Source organism: Schistocerca nitens, chromosome 11, assembly GCF_023898315.1.
Source record: "Schistocerca nitens isolate TAMUIC-IGC-003100 chromosome 11, iqSchNite1.1, whole genome shotgun sequence".
In the NCBI taxonomy this organism is placed as follows: Eukaryota; Metazoa; Arthropoda; class Insecta; order Orthoptera; family Acrididae; genus Schistocerca; species Schistocerca nitens.
This window is the reverse complement of record NC_064624.1, coordinates 102,592,956-102,612,630: the sequence shown is the minus strand read 5'-3', so window position 1 is coordinate 102,612,630 and position 19,675 is coordinate 102,592,956. Positions and strand designations below refer to the sequence as shown.

Sequence of the window (19,675 nt, the reverse complement as noted above, 5' to 3'; positions counted from 1 at the left end):
TGAATGCAAGGTGTTTCTCATTCGATAAAATTTGCCACACATCTACCAGTTCCTTACAACTATATATCAGCAATAAGTTGAGAAGAATAACAGTTTGCAGTGCTCGCTTTGTGCAAAAGGAACTGTTTTGACGTCTCAAAAAATTTTCTACTTAGCCCATATTTTACATTCTGCCCATATTGTGTACCAAATCAAATAAAATTATTGATCACTGTATTTTAACAGTTAAGGGGGGTAGGACGTCAAACGGGCAGACTTGGTGCAGGAGAGGCACCACAGGACATTTTAATTTCCCCTGTCTATACTTTTAGAAATAAATTCATAAAATTTTGTCAGCATGACTAGGAAGGATTCAGGATTCACTCTCATAGCAGTGGAAGTTCAAAAACATAACCAAATAAATATGAATATAATAGAGGGAAACATTCCACGTGGGAAAAATATATCTAAAAACACAGATGATGTGACTTACCGAACGAAAGTGCTGGCAGGTCGTTAGACACACAAACATACACACGAAATTCAAGCTTTCGCAACAAACTGTTGCCTCATCAGGAAAGAGGGAAGGAGAGGGAAAGACGAAAGGTTGTGGGTTTTAAGGGAGAGGGTAAGGAGTCATTCCAATCCCGGGAGCGGAAAGACTTACCTTAGGGGGAAAAAGGACAGGTATACACTCGCGCGCGCACACACACATATCCATCCGCACATAAACAGACACAAGCAGCAATGTCTGCTTGTGTCTGTGGGGGCATGCGCACAGGATTAAAAGCTCTGTGAAATGGTAATTTCCATCTTAGAATAAGTGGGTGTCCTTCTTCCATGGTTAACTGGGCGTATTGTAAACAACCTCCAAAAATGGGTTGAGAGACACTATTTTTGATACTCTGCATAGTGGCACATTCTCCATCTTCGTGCAATAAAGTCAAGCTTTTGTGATTTCTTCTGCAGTTAATTCCCCCTGCTTTCCTTTTAAATCGAAAAATGTGGTCTGTGATTCACAGTAGTTGTTGGTAATAACTACATATTTGATCATCTATTAGTGACTGGGACGTTTCCGCTACGAGGACCTGTGGATCTCGATGAATGTTTTTAGTTTCTGTCTAAAGGCGCGTTTACACTGAGTTCACAACATTGTTCATGGCTAGTAATTGACTACCGATGTTCGCGACATTTTGGCAACACGTCTGCCTCGCTGCGAGACCTATTCGATGCCTGTGCATCTCCAATGCAGAAAAGTGGCCCAGTACACGTTTTCAGACTAGACAGGTACACTCCTCACATATAGTGGAGCTCGAGGGAACGGAAGAATTGTTTGTGAGCTGTATCGCAAACATTTTCTGCAATAGAGCGTGCCATCGCACAAATATCTGCCGGCACGAGTTCTGGCTGCTGCTCTAGTAACTGGAGACACCAGATGGGATGGAGAGTGTACCAGAACACGCTTTGTACGTAAAATGTCTCTAATGATGTCGGTGGTTCCCACATTGAACAGCTTTCGTAGTGCATCGGTGTTGTTCCTTATGTGCAGTATGCTGGGTTCTATTTTGTTTTGGAATAATGGAAACACACAAGTTTTAAGTGGTAATACAAATAAATGTGCTTAAGTGATAAATGGATGTTTTGTTATGTTCCCATTGAATTGTTACCTAATAATTGTATTGTGTTGTGCCTAATTCAGTTGCTCAAGCATAAACGTATAGATTACACATCTGATTTGAAACTGTTGTGGAATGGGAAGGGTACGTTTCTGGACATTGGTTCCAATTCAAAATATTATGTACCGTATTTACTCGAATCTAAGCCGCACTTTTTTCCCGGTTTTTGTAATCCAAAAAACCACCTGCGGTTTAGAATCGAGTGCAAAGTAAGTGGAAGTTCTGAAAAATGTTGGTAGGTGCCGCCACAACTAACTTTTCCCGTCGAATATATGTAGCGCTACGCAGGCGTGCTTTGCCGGCACAAAGATAAATACTGGCGCCAAAACCTCTGCGTCAGTAAATAAATTAAAAGAAAAGGTAGAAGAATGTAAACATTATGCCATGTATTCTTTCGTGTTTGCTGCTATCTCATGTAAATCCTGTCTGCCTAATAAACTGCGAAACTAGAGTGAGACAACAGCAAACGCGGAAGAGTAGACATATCGTGTCATGTTTACATTCGTATTATTCTTATGCTGAATAGTGATACAGACAGAAATGAAGCACGGCAACTGGCTAGATTTTTAAATCTAAGATGACTCTAATTTCTGTGCAGAATGTAATGTACTAAAGCGACGTCCGCAAAGATTTTCAAACGGAGAAAATTTTTCGCTAAACTCTCCTTCAGGACATCTTCTATCGTATGCAGTCTATTATTTGGTTCTTGTTGATCATCATCCAAGAAAGCAGCAGTGTAAGTAACAACAAATAGCAGTCTCTTGCCATTGTTTTGCTTATGAGACAATTCCTTTTTTTTTTTTTAATTGTAAGACTCGGTAGCGTGCATAAAAGCAAGCCGTGCCGCGAGCGGCGACAGGTCGTAAACACTCATTATCAGAATGCAACAAACAATGCATGACACATTAAAATAATGCAGTTTCAGCTTAGAGTGACGTTGTTGTTGTTGTTGTTGTTGTTGTTGTTGTTGTTGTTCTGGTCTTGATGAAGCTCTCCATGCTACTCTATCCTGTGCAAGCTTTTTCATCTCCCAGTACTTACTGCAGCCTACATCGTTCTGAATCTGCTTGGTGTATTCATCTCTCGGTCTCCCTCTACGATTTTTATCCTCCACGCTGCACTCCAGTACTAAATTGGTGATCCCTCGATGCCTCAGAACATGTCCTACCAACCGATCCCTTCTTCTAGTCAAGTTGTGCCACAAACTCCTCTTCTTCCCAATTCTATTCAATACCTCCTCATTAGTTACATGATCTACCCATCTTATCGTCAGCTTTCTTCTGTAGCACCACATTTCGAAAGCTCCTATTCTCTTCTTGTCCAAACTATTTATTGTCCACATTTCACTTACATACATGGCTACACTCCATACAAATACTTTCAGAAACGACTTCCTGACACTTAAATCTATACTCGATGTTAACAAATTTCTCTTCTTCAGAAACGCTTTCCTTGCCATTGCCAGTCTACATTTTATATCCTCTCTACATCGACCATCATCAGTTATTTTGCTCCCCAAATAGCAAAACTCCTTTACTACTTCAAGTGTCTCATTTTCTAATCTAATTCCCTCAGCATCACCCAACTTAATTAGACTACATTCCATTATCCTCGTTTTGCTTTTGTTGATGTTCATATTATATCCTCCTTTCAAGACACTGTCCATTCCATTCAACTGCTCTTCCAAGTCCTTTGCTGTAAACACCTATAACAAAGTGAATGGCAGTTATCAGATCAAAGCAAAATAAGCAATCGATTCAAACCAGACGAAGCACGCGAAAAAGAAAGGGTACACGTACAAATAAGGACAGAGCGCCTGACACATAACAATGGCTACTTAGTAAAGCTTAACTGTTAAGCTTTTGTTCGATTTGGAGGTGCGGTCTAAAACTTTCCTATCCCCTCGAATTTAGAGTCTCAAATTTCAGGTGCGGCTTGGATTCGGGAAAATCTTTTTCCCTCGATTTTGAGTCTCAATTTTCAGGTGTGGCTTAGATTAGAGTGCAGCTTAGATTCGAGTAAATACAGTACTCATTCTCCTGTGCAAGTTCTAGAAGTTTGTAATGGGAATTTGTGACCACCCCGCATAACCTACCAGGTCTGTTGGCAACATTAAACATGAATAGCACTAGTGCATTCTTGTGGCCATTCTACTGCTCACAGAAAATTGAAGCTCTAATTATTTACATTCCTGTTGACTGTGTGTGTGTGTGTGTGTGTGTGTGTGTGTGTGTGTGTGTGTGTGTGAGAGAGAGAGAGAGAGAGAGAGAGAGAGAGAGAGAGAGAGAGAGAGAGAGAGAGAGAGAGATGGACTAGCTGAACAGAAGTGTTTGGCAGGGACCTGAAGAGTGACAACCTGCTGCTGACACTGCTGGGTCCGGAGGATGGGGAGGGGGTGGAGGAGGAGCCGCCCTGCCCGCTGCTCGCCGTCACAGACTTCGGGTGCTGCCTGGCCGACGCCCACCACGGCCTGTCTATGCCGTACCACTCTGCAGAGACGGACCGTGGCGGCAACACTGCACTCATGGCACCGGAGGTAACTTTCCTACTGCCTACTGGCTATTTACTTCCCTATTAAGAGTGTGAGCTGTGTCTACAGTGGTTTTTTAATCCATTAATTCATGGCCTTGGGAGAGCCAGTCCTGACAAAACTCTACCATCTGGTGAGAAAGATATATGAGACACGCGAAATACCCTCAGACTTCAAGAAGAATATAATAATTCCAATCCCAAAGAAAGCAGGTGTTGACAGATGCGAAGATTACCGAACTATCAGTTTAATAAGTCACGGCTGCAAAACACCAACGCGAGTTCTTTACAGACGAATGGAAAACTTGTAGAAGCCGACCTCGGGGAAGATCAGTTTGGATTCCGTAGAAATGTTGGAACACGTGAGGCAATACTGACCTTAAGACTTACCTTACAAGAAAGATTAAGGAAAGGCAAACCTACGTTTCTAGCATTTGTAGACTTAGAGAAAGCTTTTGACAATGTTGACTGGAATACTCTTTCAAATTCTGAAGTTGACAGGGGTAAAATACAGGGAGCGAAAGGCTATTTACAATTTGTACAGAAACCAGATGGTAGTTATAAGAGTCGAGGGGCACGAAAGGGAAGCAGCGGTTGCGAAGGGAGTGAGACAGGGTTGTAGCCTCTCCCCGATGCTATTCAATCTGTATATTGAGCAAGCAGTGAAGGAAACAAAAGAAAAATTTGGAGTAGGAATTAAAAATCCGTGGAGAAGAAATAAAAACTTTGAGGTTCGCCAATGACATTGTAATTCTGTCAGAAACAGCAAAGGAATTGGAAGAGCAGTTGAACGGAATGGACAGTGTCTTGAAAGGAGGATATAAGATGAACATCAACAAAAGCAAAACGAGGATAATGGAATGTAGTCAAATTAAATTGGCCGATGCTGACGGAATTAGATTAGGAAATGAGACGCTTAAAGTAGTAAAGGAGTTTTGCTGTTTGGACAGCAAAATAACTGATGATCGTCGATGTAGAGAGGATATAAAATGTGGACTGCAATGGCGAGGAAAGCGTTTCTGAAGAAGAGAAATTTGTTAACATCGAGTATAGATTTAAGTGTCAGGAAGTCATTTCTGAAAGTATGTATGAAGTGTAGCCATGTATGGAAGTGAAACATGGACGATAAATAGTTTGGACAAGAATAGAATAGAATCTTTCAAAATGTGGCACTACAGAAGAATGCTGAAGATTAGATGGGTAGATCACATAACTAATGAGGAGGTATTGAATAGAATTGGGGAGAAGAGGAGTTTGTGGCACAACTTGACTAGAAGAAGGGGCCAGTTGGTAGGACATGTTCTGAGGCATCAGGGGATCACAAATTTAGCATTGGAGGGCAGTGTGGAGGGTAAAAATCATAGAGGGAGACCAAGAGATGAATACACTAAGCAGATTCAGAAGGATGTAGGTTGCAGTAGTTACTTGGAGATGAAGAAGCTTGCACAGGATAGTGTAGCATGGAGAGCTGCATCAAACCAGTCTCAGGACTGAAGACCACAACAACGGTTTGATGACGATTTTGCTGTCTGTGTTTAGTTTGGAGATTGGTTTGATGCAGCTCTTCACACTACTCGAACTTGTGCGATCCTCATCATCTCCAAATATCCGGACACCCCCAAAAACATACGATTTTCGTATTATGTGCATTGTACTGCCACCTACTACCAGATACTCCATATCAGCGACCCCAGTAGTTATTATACATCATAAGAGAGCATAATAGGCGCTCTGAAGAACTCACGGACTTTGAATGTGGTCAAGTGATTGGGTGTCACTTGCCATACGTATGTATGTGACATTTTCACGCTCCTAAACATCCCTAGGTCCACAGTTTCTGATGTGATAGTGAAGTGGAAACGTGAAGGGGCACGTACCGCACAAAAGCGTACAGGCCGACCTCGTCTGTCGACTGACAGTCTGCAGACGATTGAAGAGGGTTGTAATGTGTAATAGGCAGACATCTATCCAGACCGTCACACAGGAATTCCAAACTGCATAAGTATCCACTGCAAGTACTATGACAGTTAGGCGGGAGGTGAGACAGCTTGGATTTCATGGTCGAGCAGCTGCTCATAAGCTACACATCGTGCGCTTAAATGCCAAATGGCGCGTTGCTTGGTGTAAGGAGCATAAACATTGGACTGTTGAACAGTGGAAAAATGTTGTGTGGAGTGACAAATCACGTTACAAAATGTGGCGTTCCGATGGCAGGGTGTGGGTATGGCGAATGCCCGGTGAACGTCATCTGCCTGCGTGTGTAGTGCCGACAGTGAAATTCGGAGGCAGTGGTGTTATGGTGTATCGCGTTTTTCATGGAGGGGACTTGCACCACTTGTTGTTTTGCTTGGCACTATCACACCACAGGCCTACACTGATGATTCAAGCACCTTCTTGCTTCCCACTGTTGAAGAGCAATTCGGGGATGACGATTGCATCTTCCAACCTGATCGAGCACCTGTTCGTAATGCACAACCTGTGGCAGAGTGGTTACACAACAATAACATCCCCGTAATGGACTGGCCTGCACAGAGTCCTGACCTGAATCCTATAGAACACCTTTGGGATGTTTTGGAACGCCGGCTTCGTGCCAGGCCTCACCGACCGACATCGATACCTCTCCTCCGTGCAGCACTCCTCGAAGAATGGGCTGCCATTCCCCGAGAAACCTTCCAGCACCTGATTGAATGTATGCCTGTGAGAGTCGAAGCTATCATCCAGACTAAGGGTGGGCCAACACCGTATCGAATTCTGGCATTACCGATGGAGGGTGGCACAAACTTGTAAGTCATTTTCAGCCAGGTGTCCGGATACTTCTGATCACATACTATAACTACTGCGACCTACCTCCGTCTGAACCTGCTCACTGTTTTCGTATCTTAGTCTCATCCCAAGATTTTTAACTCTCCTCCCTCCACATAAGCTGCCATCAGTGAAAGCTTTGGAGCGACCGTGGCTTACCTGCTCCTGACCGCAACAAGTTCAGGAAATAGCCGTGGGAGCATCAGACTGGCACGTTGCCTGTCGACACGTGGCTTTCACGTAAGTTTCGAGGAGCCACTCGTACGTCAGTGATGTGAACGTAGGTGTCAATATGGCATGTTTTTATTCAGTGTGTTTTGCACAACACCCCGCAGTCCCGTAAGTGGTCTGTAGTGAACAGCGGACAGTTCGAATATCAGTCATTGTGGTGGTAAACTCATGCTTAAAACAAAATACCGGTCGTACGGTTTACAAAAACAACTTGTGATCTGCTGTTTATGGTTCGGGACATAAGACATATAATATAATAAGAAATAAAGTTTATATATATGGAAATAATGAGATTAATTTTCCGGTGTGTCGGGCAAGCACAGTAAGCTGAGCTGTGCCAGTACATGGGTAAAGAATCTTTTCATATTAGTTCCACATAAGCAAAACAGTCTTGTTGTAGATTTATGCTTAACAATTAATAATACTGCGTCCAATTGCCGTATCCACCTACAAGATCTCGACCGTGTCCTTCGTAATGTCGTAATCAGGTATTCGTGAAAACTCCGAAGTGCACAGGCAACCTTCCTGGCCTTCCGTATATTACAGTACTACTTGGAATGATGACTCGTACAGCCTTTCAGTTAGTAAAATAATACAGGGTGTGGCGCGGGATCTTCCTTGTTGTTATTGTGATTTTCAGTCCTGAGACTGGTTTGATGCAGCTCTCCATGCTACTCTATCCTGTGCAAGTTTCTTCATCTCCCAGTACGTACTGCAGCCTACATCCTTCTGAATCTGCTTGCTCAATATACAGATTGAATAACATCGGGGATAGGCTACAACCCTGTCTCCCTCCCTTCCCAACCACTGCTTCCGTTACATACCCTTCGACTCTTATAACTGCCATCTCGTTTCTGTACAAATTGTAAATAGCCTTTTGCTCCATATGTTTGTCACCTTCAGGATTTGAAAGAGTATGCTCTCTTTCTGTCCAAAGAGTAACATCTAAAGTTTTGTTCTATTACGTTTTGAAAATGATATCTTGAGGGTGGTCTCCGTTCTGCTCAATGCATTTGGCGAGTTGAAATTGGAAGTTCCGCTCCACTTTTTCCAACACGTCTCTATCAATGTTGGCAACGGTGACATGAATATTGTTCAGTAGCTCAGCCAGGGTCTGCGGACGATCGGTATACACCGAGGATTTCAGATAGCCGCGTAAGAAAAAGTCACACGGTGCAAAATCTGGCGAGCGTGCTGGCCACTGTTTGTGCAATGTCGTCATTGATGTTCGTGCCGTGTGAGCTGTGGCGCAATCTTGTTGGAAGTGGACGTCACCCACATCCATTTCTTCATGTTCTGGAAGAAATAACTGTTCAGTCACCGGAACGTAATGCTCAAAAGTGATCATCACTGCCTTCTCATTCGCTTCGAAAAACCGTGGGCCAAAAATGCCGACTTTAGATAGTCCACACCAAACAGTCACACGTTCTGTATGCAGGGGCTGCTCATGAAGTTCTCGGGGGTTCGTGCCACTCGAATAGTGCACATTTTATTTATTCGAGCAGCCAGACAAATGAAATTGTACCTCGTTGCTGAACAACACTAAGGCATCATGAGGCAGTTCATTGATCAAGGCTTCACACACATTTTTACGTGAAAAAAAATCACGTATGTAAGTGTGTGCACAATTTATACTGATGAAATTTCAACTGTTTGTGAAGAATTTGTCTCACTGTGAGTTCAGAAATTGCAAGGGCAGCTGCGTGTTTGCGCGCAGATCGCTTGGGGGAATTCAAAATCGATGTCCTTACCCTCTCGCTGTTTTCAGGCATTCTGGTGATTCTTGAAGGTCCGGGTTTCTTTTTCTGCACACTTCCAGTATTCATAAAGGTGTCTGCCCACATAACAGTTGATTTCCCATGAGGGACACGACCTGCAGGTGTGATGTATGCCCACTGCTTGATTGCTACTAAACTAACCTTAAAGAAAACGTTAAGTCTCGCACTTTTGATTGCTCTGAAACCCACACGACGATGAGTGACAGTTGCCGTGTGCCACGTGTTTCAAATAAGGAAGTTCCCGCGCCACGCCCTGTATTATATTCTTCCTTTGATGCACATAAAAAATGCAGACTTTTAACTTATTCTCACAACCAAAATGGCTACCGCCGATTATGCTCTCAAATAAAGTTCGTCTACTTTCGTTCATTAACAGTGAGTCCTTCCTCTTACCGAGGAACGAGAAAAACATCTTGTGGTTCCCCCCCCCCCCCCCCCCCACGCCCCCATTTGAAAATAATAAAAAAAATACATGACGGTAGGCACAGGCTCTAAGCTGGGCTATCGCTTCACATTTTCTCTTTGCCTTTGAAGAAAATGAAAACATAAACGCAAGGAATGCAAAAGGTATATCATAGACAGATGGAACAGCACCATCTTTCAGGCTTCTGCAATTTACTGCAATTTATATACTTTGCAAGGAAGTGACTTCACTCGAATTTTTCCTAACGTAGAAAATTGTGTTCTGTCAGTCTAAAACCTACAGAAAATTGTGTTCTGTCAGGCTAAAACCTTATCTCCTGACAGTATTTGACCATTTTTCTAAAATTTGTGGTTTTGAAAGTGGGAACCTTCAATTAAATGCACATTCATTATATTATCAAGTTGTAGACATAATCATCAGGCAAATTTATTAACATACATCTAAAAGTATTCACATACCTATGAAAAGTAATATGAAACTTCCTGGCAGATTAAAACTGTGTGCCGAACCGAGACTCGAACTCCGTACATTTGCCTTTGGCGGGCAAGTGCTCTACCATCTGAGCTACCCGAGCCCGACTCGTGCCCTTCCTCACAGCTTTACTTCTGCCAGTACCTCGTCTCCTACCTTCAGAACTTCACAGAAGCTCTCTTGTGAAACTTGCAGAACAAGCACTCTCGTAAGAAAGGATATTGTGGAGACATGGCTTAGCCACAGCATGGGGGATATTTCCAGGATGAGATTTTTCACTCTGCAGCAGAGTGTGTGTTGATATGCGCTGTGAGGACTGGTCGTGAGTCGTGCTTGTGTAGCTCAGTCGGTAGGGCACTTGTCTGCGAAAGGCAAAGGTCTGTGAGTTAAAGTCTCGGTCGCCACACAGGTTTAGTCTGCCAGGAAGTTTCATATCTGCGCACACTCCGCTGCAGGGTAAAAATTTCATTGTACTTAGTGTTTTAAGGTTTTGTTTGTTGTCAGGGCTCCTTCCCACAGTGTTGGATGGGAGATTTTATTGTGTCACAGATTGGATGGTCACCCATCATTTCTAAGTGCTCACCCAGCCACAGTAATCTGGTGTCTAAGTTGCTGTACTTGCAGGATGTGCCCCCCCTATGACTTCTTTCTATTCCTGTGGCTGAAGGGAACCGTGAAAGGACGTCATTTCGCCACCTTTAATGTAATAAAAACAGAATCACTGAAGGATGTGAACACAATAACGAAATAGGAGTTCCAGAAGTGTTTCGACGATTGAAGGAAAACGCTGGCACTAGTGTAATATATCTAAGGGGATTACTTTGAAGGGGATAAAGTTGATATTGATGAGTAAATAAAGATTCTTGAAAATTACTCTTGCTTTTTGCTCACACCTCGTACAGTAACGTCTCGTTACCTATCCCTCTAAAGTTGTGCATTCTTCTGTAGTGCTGTATTTGAAAAGCTTCTATTCTCTTACAGTATGAGGTGTTTATTATCAATACTTCTTTTCCAAATAGGATTACACTCTAGATGAAAGCTTCAGAAAATACATTCCAACATTTAAATTTTTCTCCAATGTTAACAAATTCTGTCTGTACTTCTGCTGTCGTCTGTTATTCTACTTCCCAAATAGCAAAATTTGAGTACATTCATCAACCTTGCTTTAATTTTATTGAACATCATCTTATAACTTCTTTTTTGACATTCACCTTATGTGCAAAGTTCTTTATATGTATCCTTTTATGTATACAATATGCTGTCACGATTATTAAAGTGGGAAGCACAGAGTATATTATTTGTATCAACCAACACAGATGTTACGACTTGCTCCAAAATGGTTATAAAGGCTGTGCATCCAAGTTGTTGATAAATACTCCCCAGCTTAGCTTGAAGACAAGAGACTGGTGGCTCTAAGGTAAATGTACACACTTTCGCACTTGGGCATCACTCGTAAACTCCCTCTGACAGTTGGAGGTCCTGAATCACACTACAGATATGTGCCCAAACAAAATGAGAGAATATATGATGAGCAGTCATAAAGTATTCTTCTTCTTCTTCTGCTTCATTAGGACCTTTCAGGATAACGTGAGGCTTGTTTTGCCCATCTTCTTTCTCCCAATACCTCTTCATTCTCTCGCTTCTTCTGTTCCTTTCTTCTTCTGTTCCTTTCTTCTTCTGTAAAGAAAACTTTGATTTTGGTGTCCGGCCACCTGTGATTGTCCATCAACCCTTTATACTTGTCCCTGTCCTGTACTTATGCCTGCAGATTCCTTTTTTTTTTTTTATTCCTACAGCCTTAGTCATCTCTGACTTCCTTCACCCAGTTGTTTCCCGTGTGACAGGTTGCATTCTATATCTTCTTAGTCGACCTCTCCTCGTCCATCCTCTTGATGTGCCCAACAAATCGTAACCACCTCTTGCGTATCTTGCTCAGTATGGGTTCACATTTTCATACAGTTCCTGTCGTGTTCTGTGTATCCGGATACCCCCATGTTTTCTGGTGCCCCATATGTCTCCCAAAATTCTCTGCTCCTTCTTCTCTAACTGTATACAAGGTTTGATCATTTCTAATGCATACAGAGCAGCATTTCTTACAGTTGCTGTGTAATGTCGCAATTTGGCATTCCGTGACAGATTTTTTTGCCATATATTCACATACCGAAGCTTCTGCAAAAGCTGTGCCCTGTCTACTGCGCCACCATTTATCTCCTCCACCAAATAACGAAAATTCCAGTCAGACTCAGTGTTCAATTTCTCGGTCTTCTTATATGCAATCTTGAGTCCGACCTTTTCTGCTGTTTAGACTAGATTTTTTAGTGCTGTCTTTGCCTCCTCTTCTGTCTCGTTTAAGAGTGCCGTGTAAGCTGCGAATGCCGGGCAGCCCACTGTTGCATTATGTTTGACCTTGTACCCTATTTGCACACCTCTGATCTTCATGTTACTATTTAGTTGTCTCCACTGTTTCACTACTTTGTCCAAAACCAGGTTAAATAAAATTGGTGACAGTCCATTCCCTTGCCGGACTCCTGTTATTATTTCGAAACTGTCTGACAGCGTACTGCGGTGCCTGATCTTTTAACACATCCAGCAGAGCTCTTCTGTCAACTGAATTGTAGGCCTTCTGGAAGTCCACGAATGTCACTATTGTCTCTTTTCCTTTCCTGTGTCTGTGTTCTATTATCTTTCTATTCCAAATATCTGTTCTGTATACAGTTCCTCCATTTTTAAAGCTACACTGGTATGCTCGTATTGTCAGCCCCAGTTGTTCTTAAACTTTGCTCAGCAAGATTCTCGACAAAACAGTGTACCCTATGTTTAAGAGAGAGAGGCCCCTGTAGTTATCCACTACTTTCTTGTCACCTTTCCTGTGTAGTGGCTTCTTTTCAGTCTATGGGTATTTTCTTATTACTCCAGATACCCGTCATATATAGTACATACTTCTTTCTATTTCAGGCCCACACCACTTGATCTCATCAGCACAGATACCATCATTGCCTGATGCCTTGATATTTTTGAGGTTTTTAATTGCCTCTGCTACTTCTGCCCTGGTGGATGCATTGTCTAGAGTATCCTGACTTTCATCCCTAGAGCGTAAGTGTGTCCACTTCACTGCCGGTGATTCTGCATTCAGAAAACCCCTAAAATACCTAGCCATTTCCTCGCACACCTCTTTCTAGCGCAATTTTTATTGTGCCATTGTGTCCTATTATGAAAGATTCTTTCGCCCTGAACCCGTTACTTCTGCTATTCATTTCTCTGAAAAAGACTCAAGATTTGTGTTTCTTGAAATCTGTGTTTCCTTCAAGTTTCTCATTCCATCTACTTCTCTTGGCATTTATGATCGTTTTGCTAGCAATTTTTCTCACATTGTGGAAGTTCGGCCAGTCTTCTCGCTTTTTATTGGATTGCCATTTCATCCGTGCTTTTCTCCTGGTCTCAACTGCATTCTCACATTTATCCGTCCACCACTCGTGCTTCCTTTTCTTGTTATTAGGAGCCTGTCACACTGCCTCTTCTTCCATCATCATAATCATCATCATCATCATCATCTCTCTCTCTCTCTCTCTCTCTCTCTCTCTCTCTCTCTCTCTCTCCCCTCCAGTCACTCTGAATTACCATTCTCTTTGCATACTCTGCTCTGCTGCTCTGTGTTTTTTCAGATCTAGGTCGATTCTGTGAGTGTTTACGGTCCTACGTTTCCTTGCTCTGTCGTGTATCCATCTGCACTTTATCTCGACAAGGTAGTGATCTGATTCCGTCCTGCTATTTTTCCTTGCTTTCGTGTTCATAATCTCTCTGTGATTCTTGTCACAGATTGCTACATGGTCTAGCTGTTTTTCCCCACTCCAGTTTCCAGGGCTGACCCACGTTGTTTTCTTGCTTGCCTCAGCTTTGTAATGGGTGGTCATTATTCTCATCTTGTGTCTCCTAAACAGGTCCACTAATCTCTCGCCATTCTTGTTTGTTCTCTTGTGGGCTGTATAATCTTCCACAGGACCTCTAAACTTCCTTTCTGTGCCTAAAGTCATTAAAGTATATAAATAATCACCAAAATATTTTTTGTTGATTATTTTGCACAGCATTTTTAAGTTGTAGAAATGACAATGTGCAGCACCTTAAGCTGCTGTTCAGTTTATCCCTAATTTAATTGCATGAGCGATTTTAGCTAAATACCATTACTCAGCTCAGATTTTTGCTATCAGTTACATATGAAAAAAATGTCAAAAATGTTTTTTTAATGTAATACCATTAGTCATGCATAGATAGATGCATGGATTGTTGTCTGTAATTGACACTGCAAGCATTTGCCTCTGTATGACTAAACGTTATGTACAAATATTATATTTTTGACATGTTACGTACGTAATGCTTGCTGTCAACAAAAATCCGTTTTGGATAATGATGTTTAACCCAAACCTATGGCACACTAAAGAAGAAATTGAGCTGCAGCAGGTGTTGATGTCATTTCTGTAATTATCCACTTGCAAAAAGTGAGTTACATAATAATTTTTTTGTTTACTAGCAGTTACACGTTGGCAGTCCTGGTACCCAGTGAAATCTCTGTGGCCCAGTACATTACTGAAGTGCCTAGTGAAGCCAAAATGAACTATCCTTTATCAGTGGATGTGACATATTGCTTTGGAGCTCGATACTATATTACGACGCGGGGATTTTGCTCTGTACCGGGGCTGCCAACTTTTACATGTAAACAAACATCTCCCACATGCTTTATTTGCAGCCCTCTGCAATGCATTCACCTGTCTTTCCCCACTCCTCCATCTCCTTGCCCCACAACGTCCTGACGCTGTGCCTGTTGGTAGTCTAGTCCCTTCGCAGTTCATCAGACAGCGTTCGTCTCTCCTGTCCACCCGTACACTACTATCCCCTCCCCCTCCCTTCCCCCTCCCCGCTCCCTCCAGACTGCTGCTTGCATCGCATGTGAGTTGCATTCTGACCCAAGCTGCTGGAGTTGGCATTGGTGTGTGAGTGAGGTGTGCTTGCTGTGTGTGTGTGTGTGTGTGTGTGTGTGTGTGTGTGTGTGTGCGTGTTTTTTACTGAAAAAGTTGATTACATAACTTAGTATTTTAAAGGTGATAATCAAAACAGTGTGACTGCTACTCACGTGAAGATGTATTTTTAATATTTTTCAAATAAATCTGCTGGAACCACTTAAGTATTTTATTCATAACCTAATAGAAGTGACTTTCTGGATAGACACTGTTTTAGATGTGTTCTGCCTGATTTTTGTCGTTTTACTGTATGTCTGGTACGGTGAGGTGGGAACGAATGTCTCTCTTTGCCCGCAGGTGGCCTGCGCGAGGGTAGGCCCGTTCTCCAGCATCTCGTACCGCAAGTCGGACGCGTGGGCGTGCGGCGCCCTGGCGTACGAGCTGTTCTGCGGTGGCCGCAATCCCTTCTATTCGAACTGGGCGACAGTCGAGTCGGAAAGTGGCGGAGGAGGCGACGGAGGCGGAGGGGAGACCACAAAGGAGCTGCCGGCGCTGAAGAGCCGCAGCTACCGCGAGGATCAGCTGCCTCCGCTGCCGGCCAACGTTCCGCCCCTCGTCGCTGCCGTCGTGGCCGGCCTGCTCATGCGCGCGCCCCACAAGGTCTGTACCGAACTCGGGCCGAATGGTGTCACCTTTTTTCTCTTACACTTGTTAGGCTGAGGTGCACTCCCTGCATTTATCAAAGAGCCATTTGAAACAGTGAGGATGCGAACAGAATGGTCTGGTATTCTAAATCCACAACTGGTTGCTGACGTGCTGGCAATGCACCCGTCACACAAGTCTGAAATGACAAAATAAGGCCTCAAATGACGCAAACACTTTGCCATGTGCCACTCATCGTGCTGCGAAGGCAGATCCACCGCATTGGGTGCACTAGGAGGTGCCCCGGAAGCAGAGCCTGTGGGCAAAACAAGTGACACCTGAGGTTTCCCGTGCGATGCGCCAGATTCTTCGCCACCTCTGCACACCGAGGTAGCAGCATGAAGGTGACTGCTGTAGCCAAAAGCCGAAAGCACATTCAACTGTTCGCGAACTGCGGCCAGCTCCTCCTGCGTCCACACACAACATGCACACATCCTAGCCATCCTAGCATGACTAAGAGAAGAAGTGAACTATAAAAACAGACAGAATTCTAGACATGCAATTCACAACCTTCCTGATGTGTCACCAATGGATGCTAATACATTGATGAGCTATATACCGTATTTACTCGAATCTAAGCCTCACTCGAATCTTAAGCCGCACCTGAAATTTGAGACTCGAAATTCAAGGGGAGAGAAAGGCTTTAGGCCGCACCTCCAAATCGAAACAAAGTTGGTCCATTGTAATACGAGACACAATTTAGGTCAAATGAATGACGATACAGCTACAGTAGTTTGGTTCCAGTCGTAAGCTTAGCAGTTAAGCTTTACCAGGTAGCCATTGCTATGCGTCAGGCGCTCCATCCGTATTTATACGGGTACCCTTCCTTTTTCACGTGCTTCGTCTGGTTTGAATTTATTGCTTATTTTTCTTTGATCTGATAAGTGCCGTGCTCTTTGCTATAGGTGTTTACGTCACTCTAAGCCAGGGCTTAACAACTGGCCGGTTTTGAGCGCGAGTACTCGCGTCTGCTCAGGCACGTGCTCGCGAGCAGGTGCAAGGTCGCGGAGTGGGGAGGGAGGGGAAATGCGCGCACACGTTTGAATGTGATCTCGCGTTCTTAGCAGATTTAACTAGCTATCTGAATGCTTTGAACATTTTACTACAAGGTAAAGATCTGCTAATTACTCATTTCATAGATCGAATACGAGCTTTTAAAATGAAATTCACACTTTGGGTGAGTCAGCTGGAAACAGGAAACCTAGCTCATTTTCCTAAATTATCATCCATGCAAGATGTTCACAAAGACTGTGAACGTTATTCACATAGTTTAGTTGATCAGCGCTTTTGAGATCTGACAGCACTAGACAGTGATTTTGATCTGTTCTCTCCATATTCAGCAAATATTTAAAAGATTCGTCCTGAGCTGCAGCAAGAAATTATTGACCTGCAGTGTGACAGAGAATACAGAGACAACTTTCAGAACAAGAAAAACATTTTGGAATTCTACAGACACTTCCCTCAGGATAGATTTCCTCATTTGCACAAACTGGCGGCTACAATAATATCAATGTTCGGTTCCACGTATGTTTGTGAACAACTGTTCTCTGCAATGAAATGTGACAAGACGCGCTTGAGAAACGAATTGTCTGATCGAAATTTAAACTGCACGCTGCGCTTACAATGCACAAGAACAATTACTCCGAACATAGACGCAATCGTAAAGGGCAAAAAGTACAAGATAACCGAGAATCCCACACTTCAGTGACACCTTTTATTGTGTAACAGTTCACAAATTAATACGAATGTAGAGGCATACACTAAGCTAATAAAATTATGTGGCACTTGTACATTCTCCTTTATTTGTTTCATTTGTCGCAATAATAATTTGTGACTGATATCCCTGCAGGTGGCCGCGGATTTACATTGATGGCGGCAGCTGCTGTGTGCCCCACGTGACTCTCCCCACTCTCCGCTCTGGTCCGGTAGTGGGGGTAGCGTGCTCGCGCTGCTCCGTGCTCGCGCCTTGCTGCTCACAGCTTGCTCCGCGAGCACTTATGTTGTGAAGCCCTGCTCTAAGCTGAAAATGCATTACTGTACTGTGTCATGCATTGTTTCTTCACATTCTGACAATGAGTGTTTACAGCCTGTCGCCGCTGGCGGCATGGCTTGCTTTTGTGCGCACTACCACCGCTTACAATTAAAAACAAAAACAAAAAAAAGAGAGAGAGGGGGGGGGAGGAATCATCTTATTAGCGAAACAATGGCAAGACACTATTTGTTGTTACTTACACTGCTGCTTTCTTTGATAATGATCAACAAGAACCAAATAATAGACTGCATATGATAGATGGTGTTCTGAATGAGAGTTTAGCGAAAATTTTTCTTCGTTTGAAAATCTTTGCAGGCGCCTCTTTAGTGCATTACATTCTGCACAGAAATTAGTCACCTTAGATTTAAAAATCTAGTCAATTGCCTTGCTTCATTTCTGACTGTATCACTATTAGGCATAAGAATAATACGAATATAAACGTGACATGATATGTATATTCTTCCGCGTTTGCTGTTGTCTCACTTTAGTTTTGTAATTTATTAGGCAGACAGGATTTAAATGAGATAGCAGCAAATACGAAACACTACATGGCAAAATGTTTATATTCATATTAATCTTATGGTCAAGAGAATACTGCATGTGATTCACAATTCATAAAAGTTTCTTTTAGCAACAATCTCCTCTAACAGGTAGGACAAAATTCAGAACATAGAGTTGGCCATATTGACAAACATCCCAAACAGTCTTGCCAGTCGGATTTTCGTAGTACATTGAAATGCTGCTACATTCGAAGATGAACAATACGGAATTTGTATTTACTTCGTCGGATAGTGTACGAAAAGGCAGTGGGCGAAACTCGGGGCGGAGAAAAAAAAGCTCGTTTTCCACCTTTTTTAAAATTTATTTACTGATGCAGAGGTTTTGGTGCCAGTATTTATCTTTATGCCTGCAAAGCATACCTGTGTAGCGCTACATATATTTGACGGCAGAAGTTAGTTGTGGCGGCACCGACCAACATTTTTCAAAACTTCCGCTTGCATTGCACTCGATTCTAAGCCGCAGGCAGTTTTTTGGATTACAAAAACCGGAAAAAAAGTGCGGCTTAGATTTGAGTAAATACGGTAGCTGGCTGTTCAGTGAGCAACTATTGCGCTACAGACTGAGGGAATTTACACTTACAAAAATACGAGATTAATCATCTTAAACAGAGAAACACAAACAAAATTTAAGAAATGTACTATGAGGAAAACATGGAAAAAGATAAATACTTAACTTGCTGCTCTCTAGTTATACTCGTACTCGAATATCGGACGGGAGCTGGAGGTATTGTGCACGCCTTGCAGTGGCAACACGGGCAGATCGGTATGGCTGAGCAGAGACAAAAAGAAGGGGGAGAAGTACGAGGTTAGACTCCCTGCATTAATCAAAGGGCCCTTTGAAACAGTGAGGATGCTTTCAACACTTTTGCTGCTACGGACGTGCTCCTTGCATTCCGTACTGAGTGCGGCTATGTTATGGCTGTACTGCTCATAAGTGCTGCTACCTGTGCTGAGAGATGGCATTCTGACTGCTACAAAATACTTATTGTCCAATTTAAGAAAACTATTAGGTGAAAAAAAACTATTTTTTCACATCTAACAGTCTGATACATTTGCTCAATAAGGGAGTGAATTTCTTTTCAGTATTAATTATAGTTACTGTGCTGCATCAAATTAAGTAAAACATTGTGTGAAATTTTGAAGAATTTGCTGAGGTAAAAATGCATTGAGTAAACTTTGTACATGGTTGATTTTTAACTCATACATAGCAGTGTATGAAATGTAGGTAAGGTAATGAAATTTTATTTAAAATTAAGAGCAGAACAATGTCTCATTTTGTTCTTGTGTTACTGATTTTTATATCTGCACATCATGTATTGTGTAATCATAACAATCGTCATTTTCATAAATAGTTCAAGATATTGAAGTGAGGTTTTTGCAAGTGATGGCATGGAAAGAAGTGCATATGTTCTATGATAAATACTGAAAACATTTTTATTGACAGAGATAGGGAAGTACACTATGTGATCAAAAGTATCTGGACACCCCCCAAAACATATGCTTTTCATATTAGGTGCATTGTGCTGCCACCTACTGCCA

General features: G+C 42.6%; 1 protein-coding gene across 1 annotated transcript in view; it reads left to right on the top strand.

Annotated features, from left to right (window-relative positions):
- The window catches only part of LOC126213313 (serine/threonine-protein kinase Pink1, mitochondrial), an 84,549-nt gene that overhangs the window by 49,466 nt on the left and 15,408 nt on the right, over positions 1–19,675 (top strand). Inside the window, exons 6-7 of the mRNA XM_049940998.1 lie at positions 3,993–4,191; positions 15,200–15,502. Of these exons, the coding sequence (XP_049796955.1) occupies positions 3,993–4,191; positions 15,200–15,502 (502 nt within the window). The remainder of the gene's footprint in view (positions 1–3,992; positions 4,192–15,199; positions 15,503–19,675) is intronic.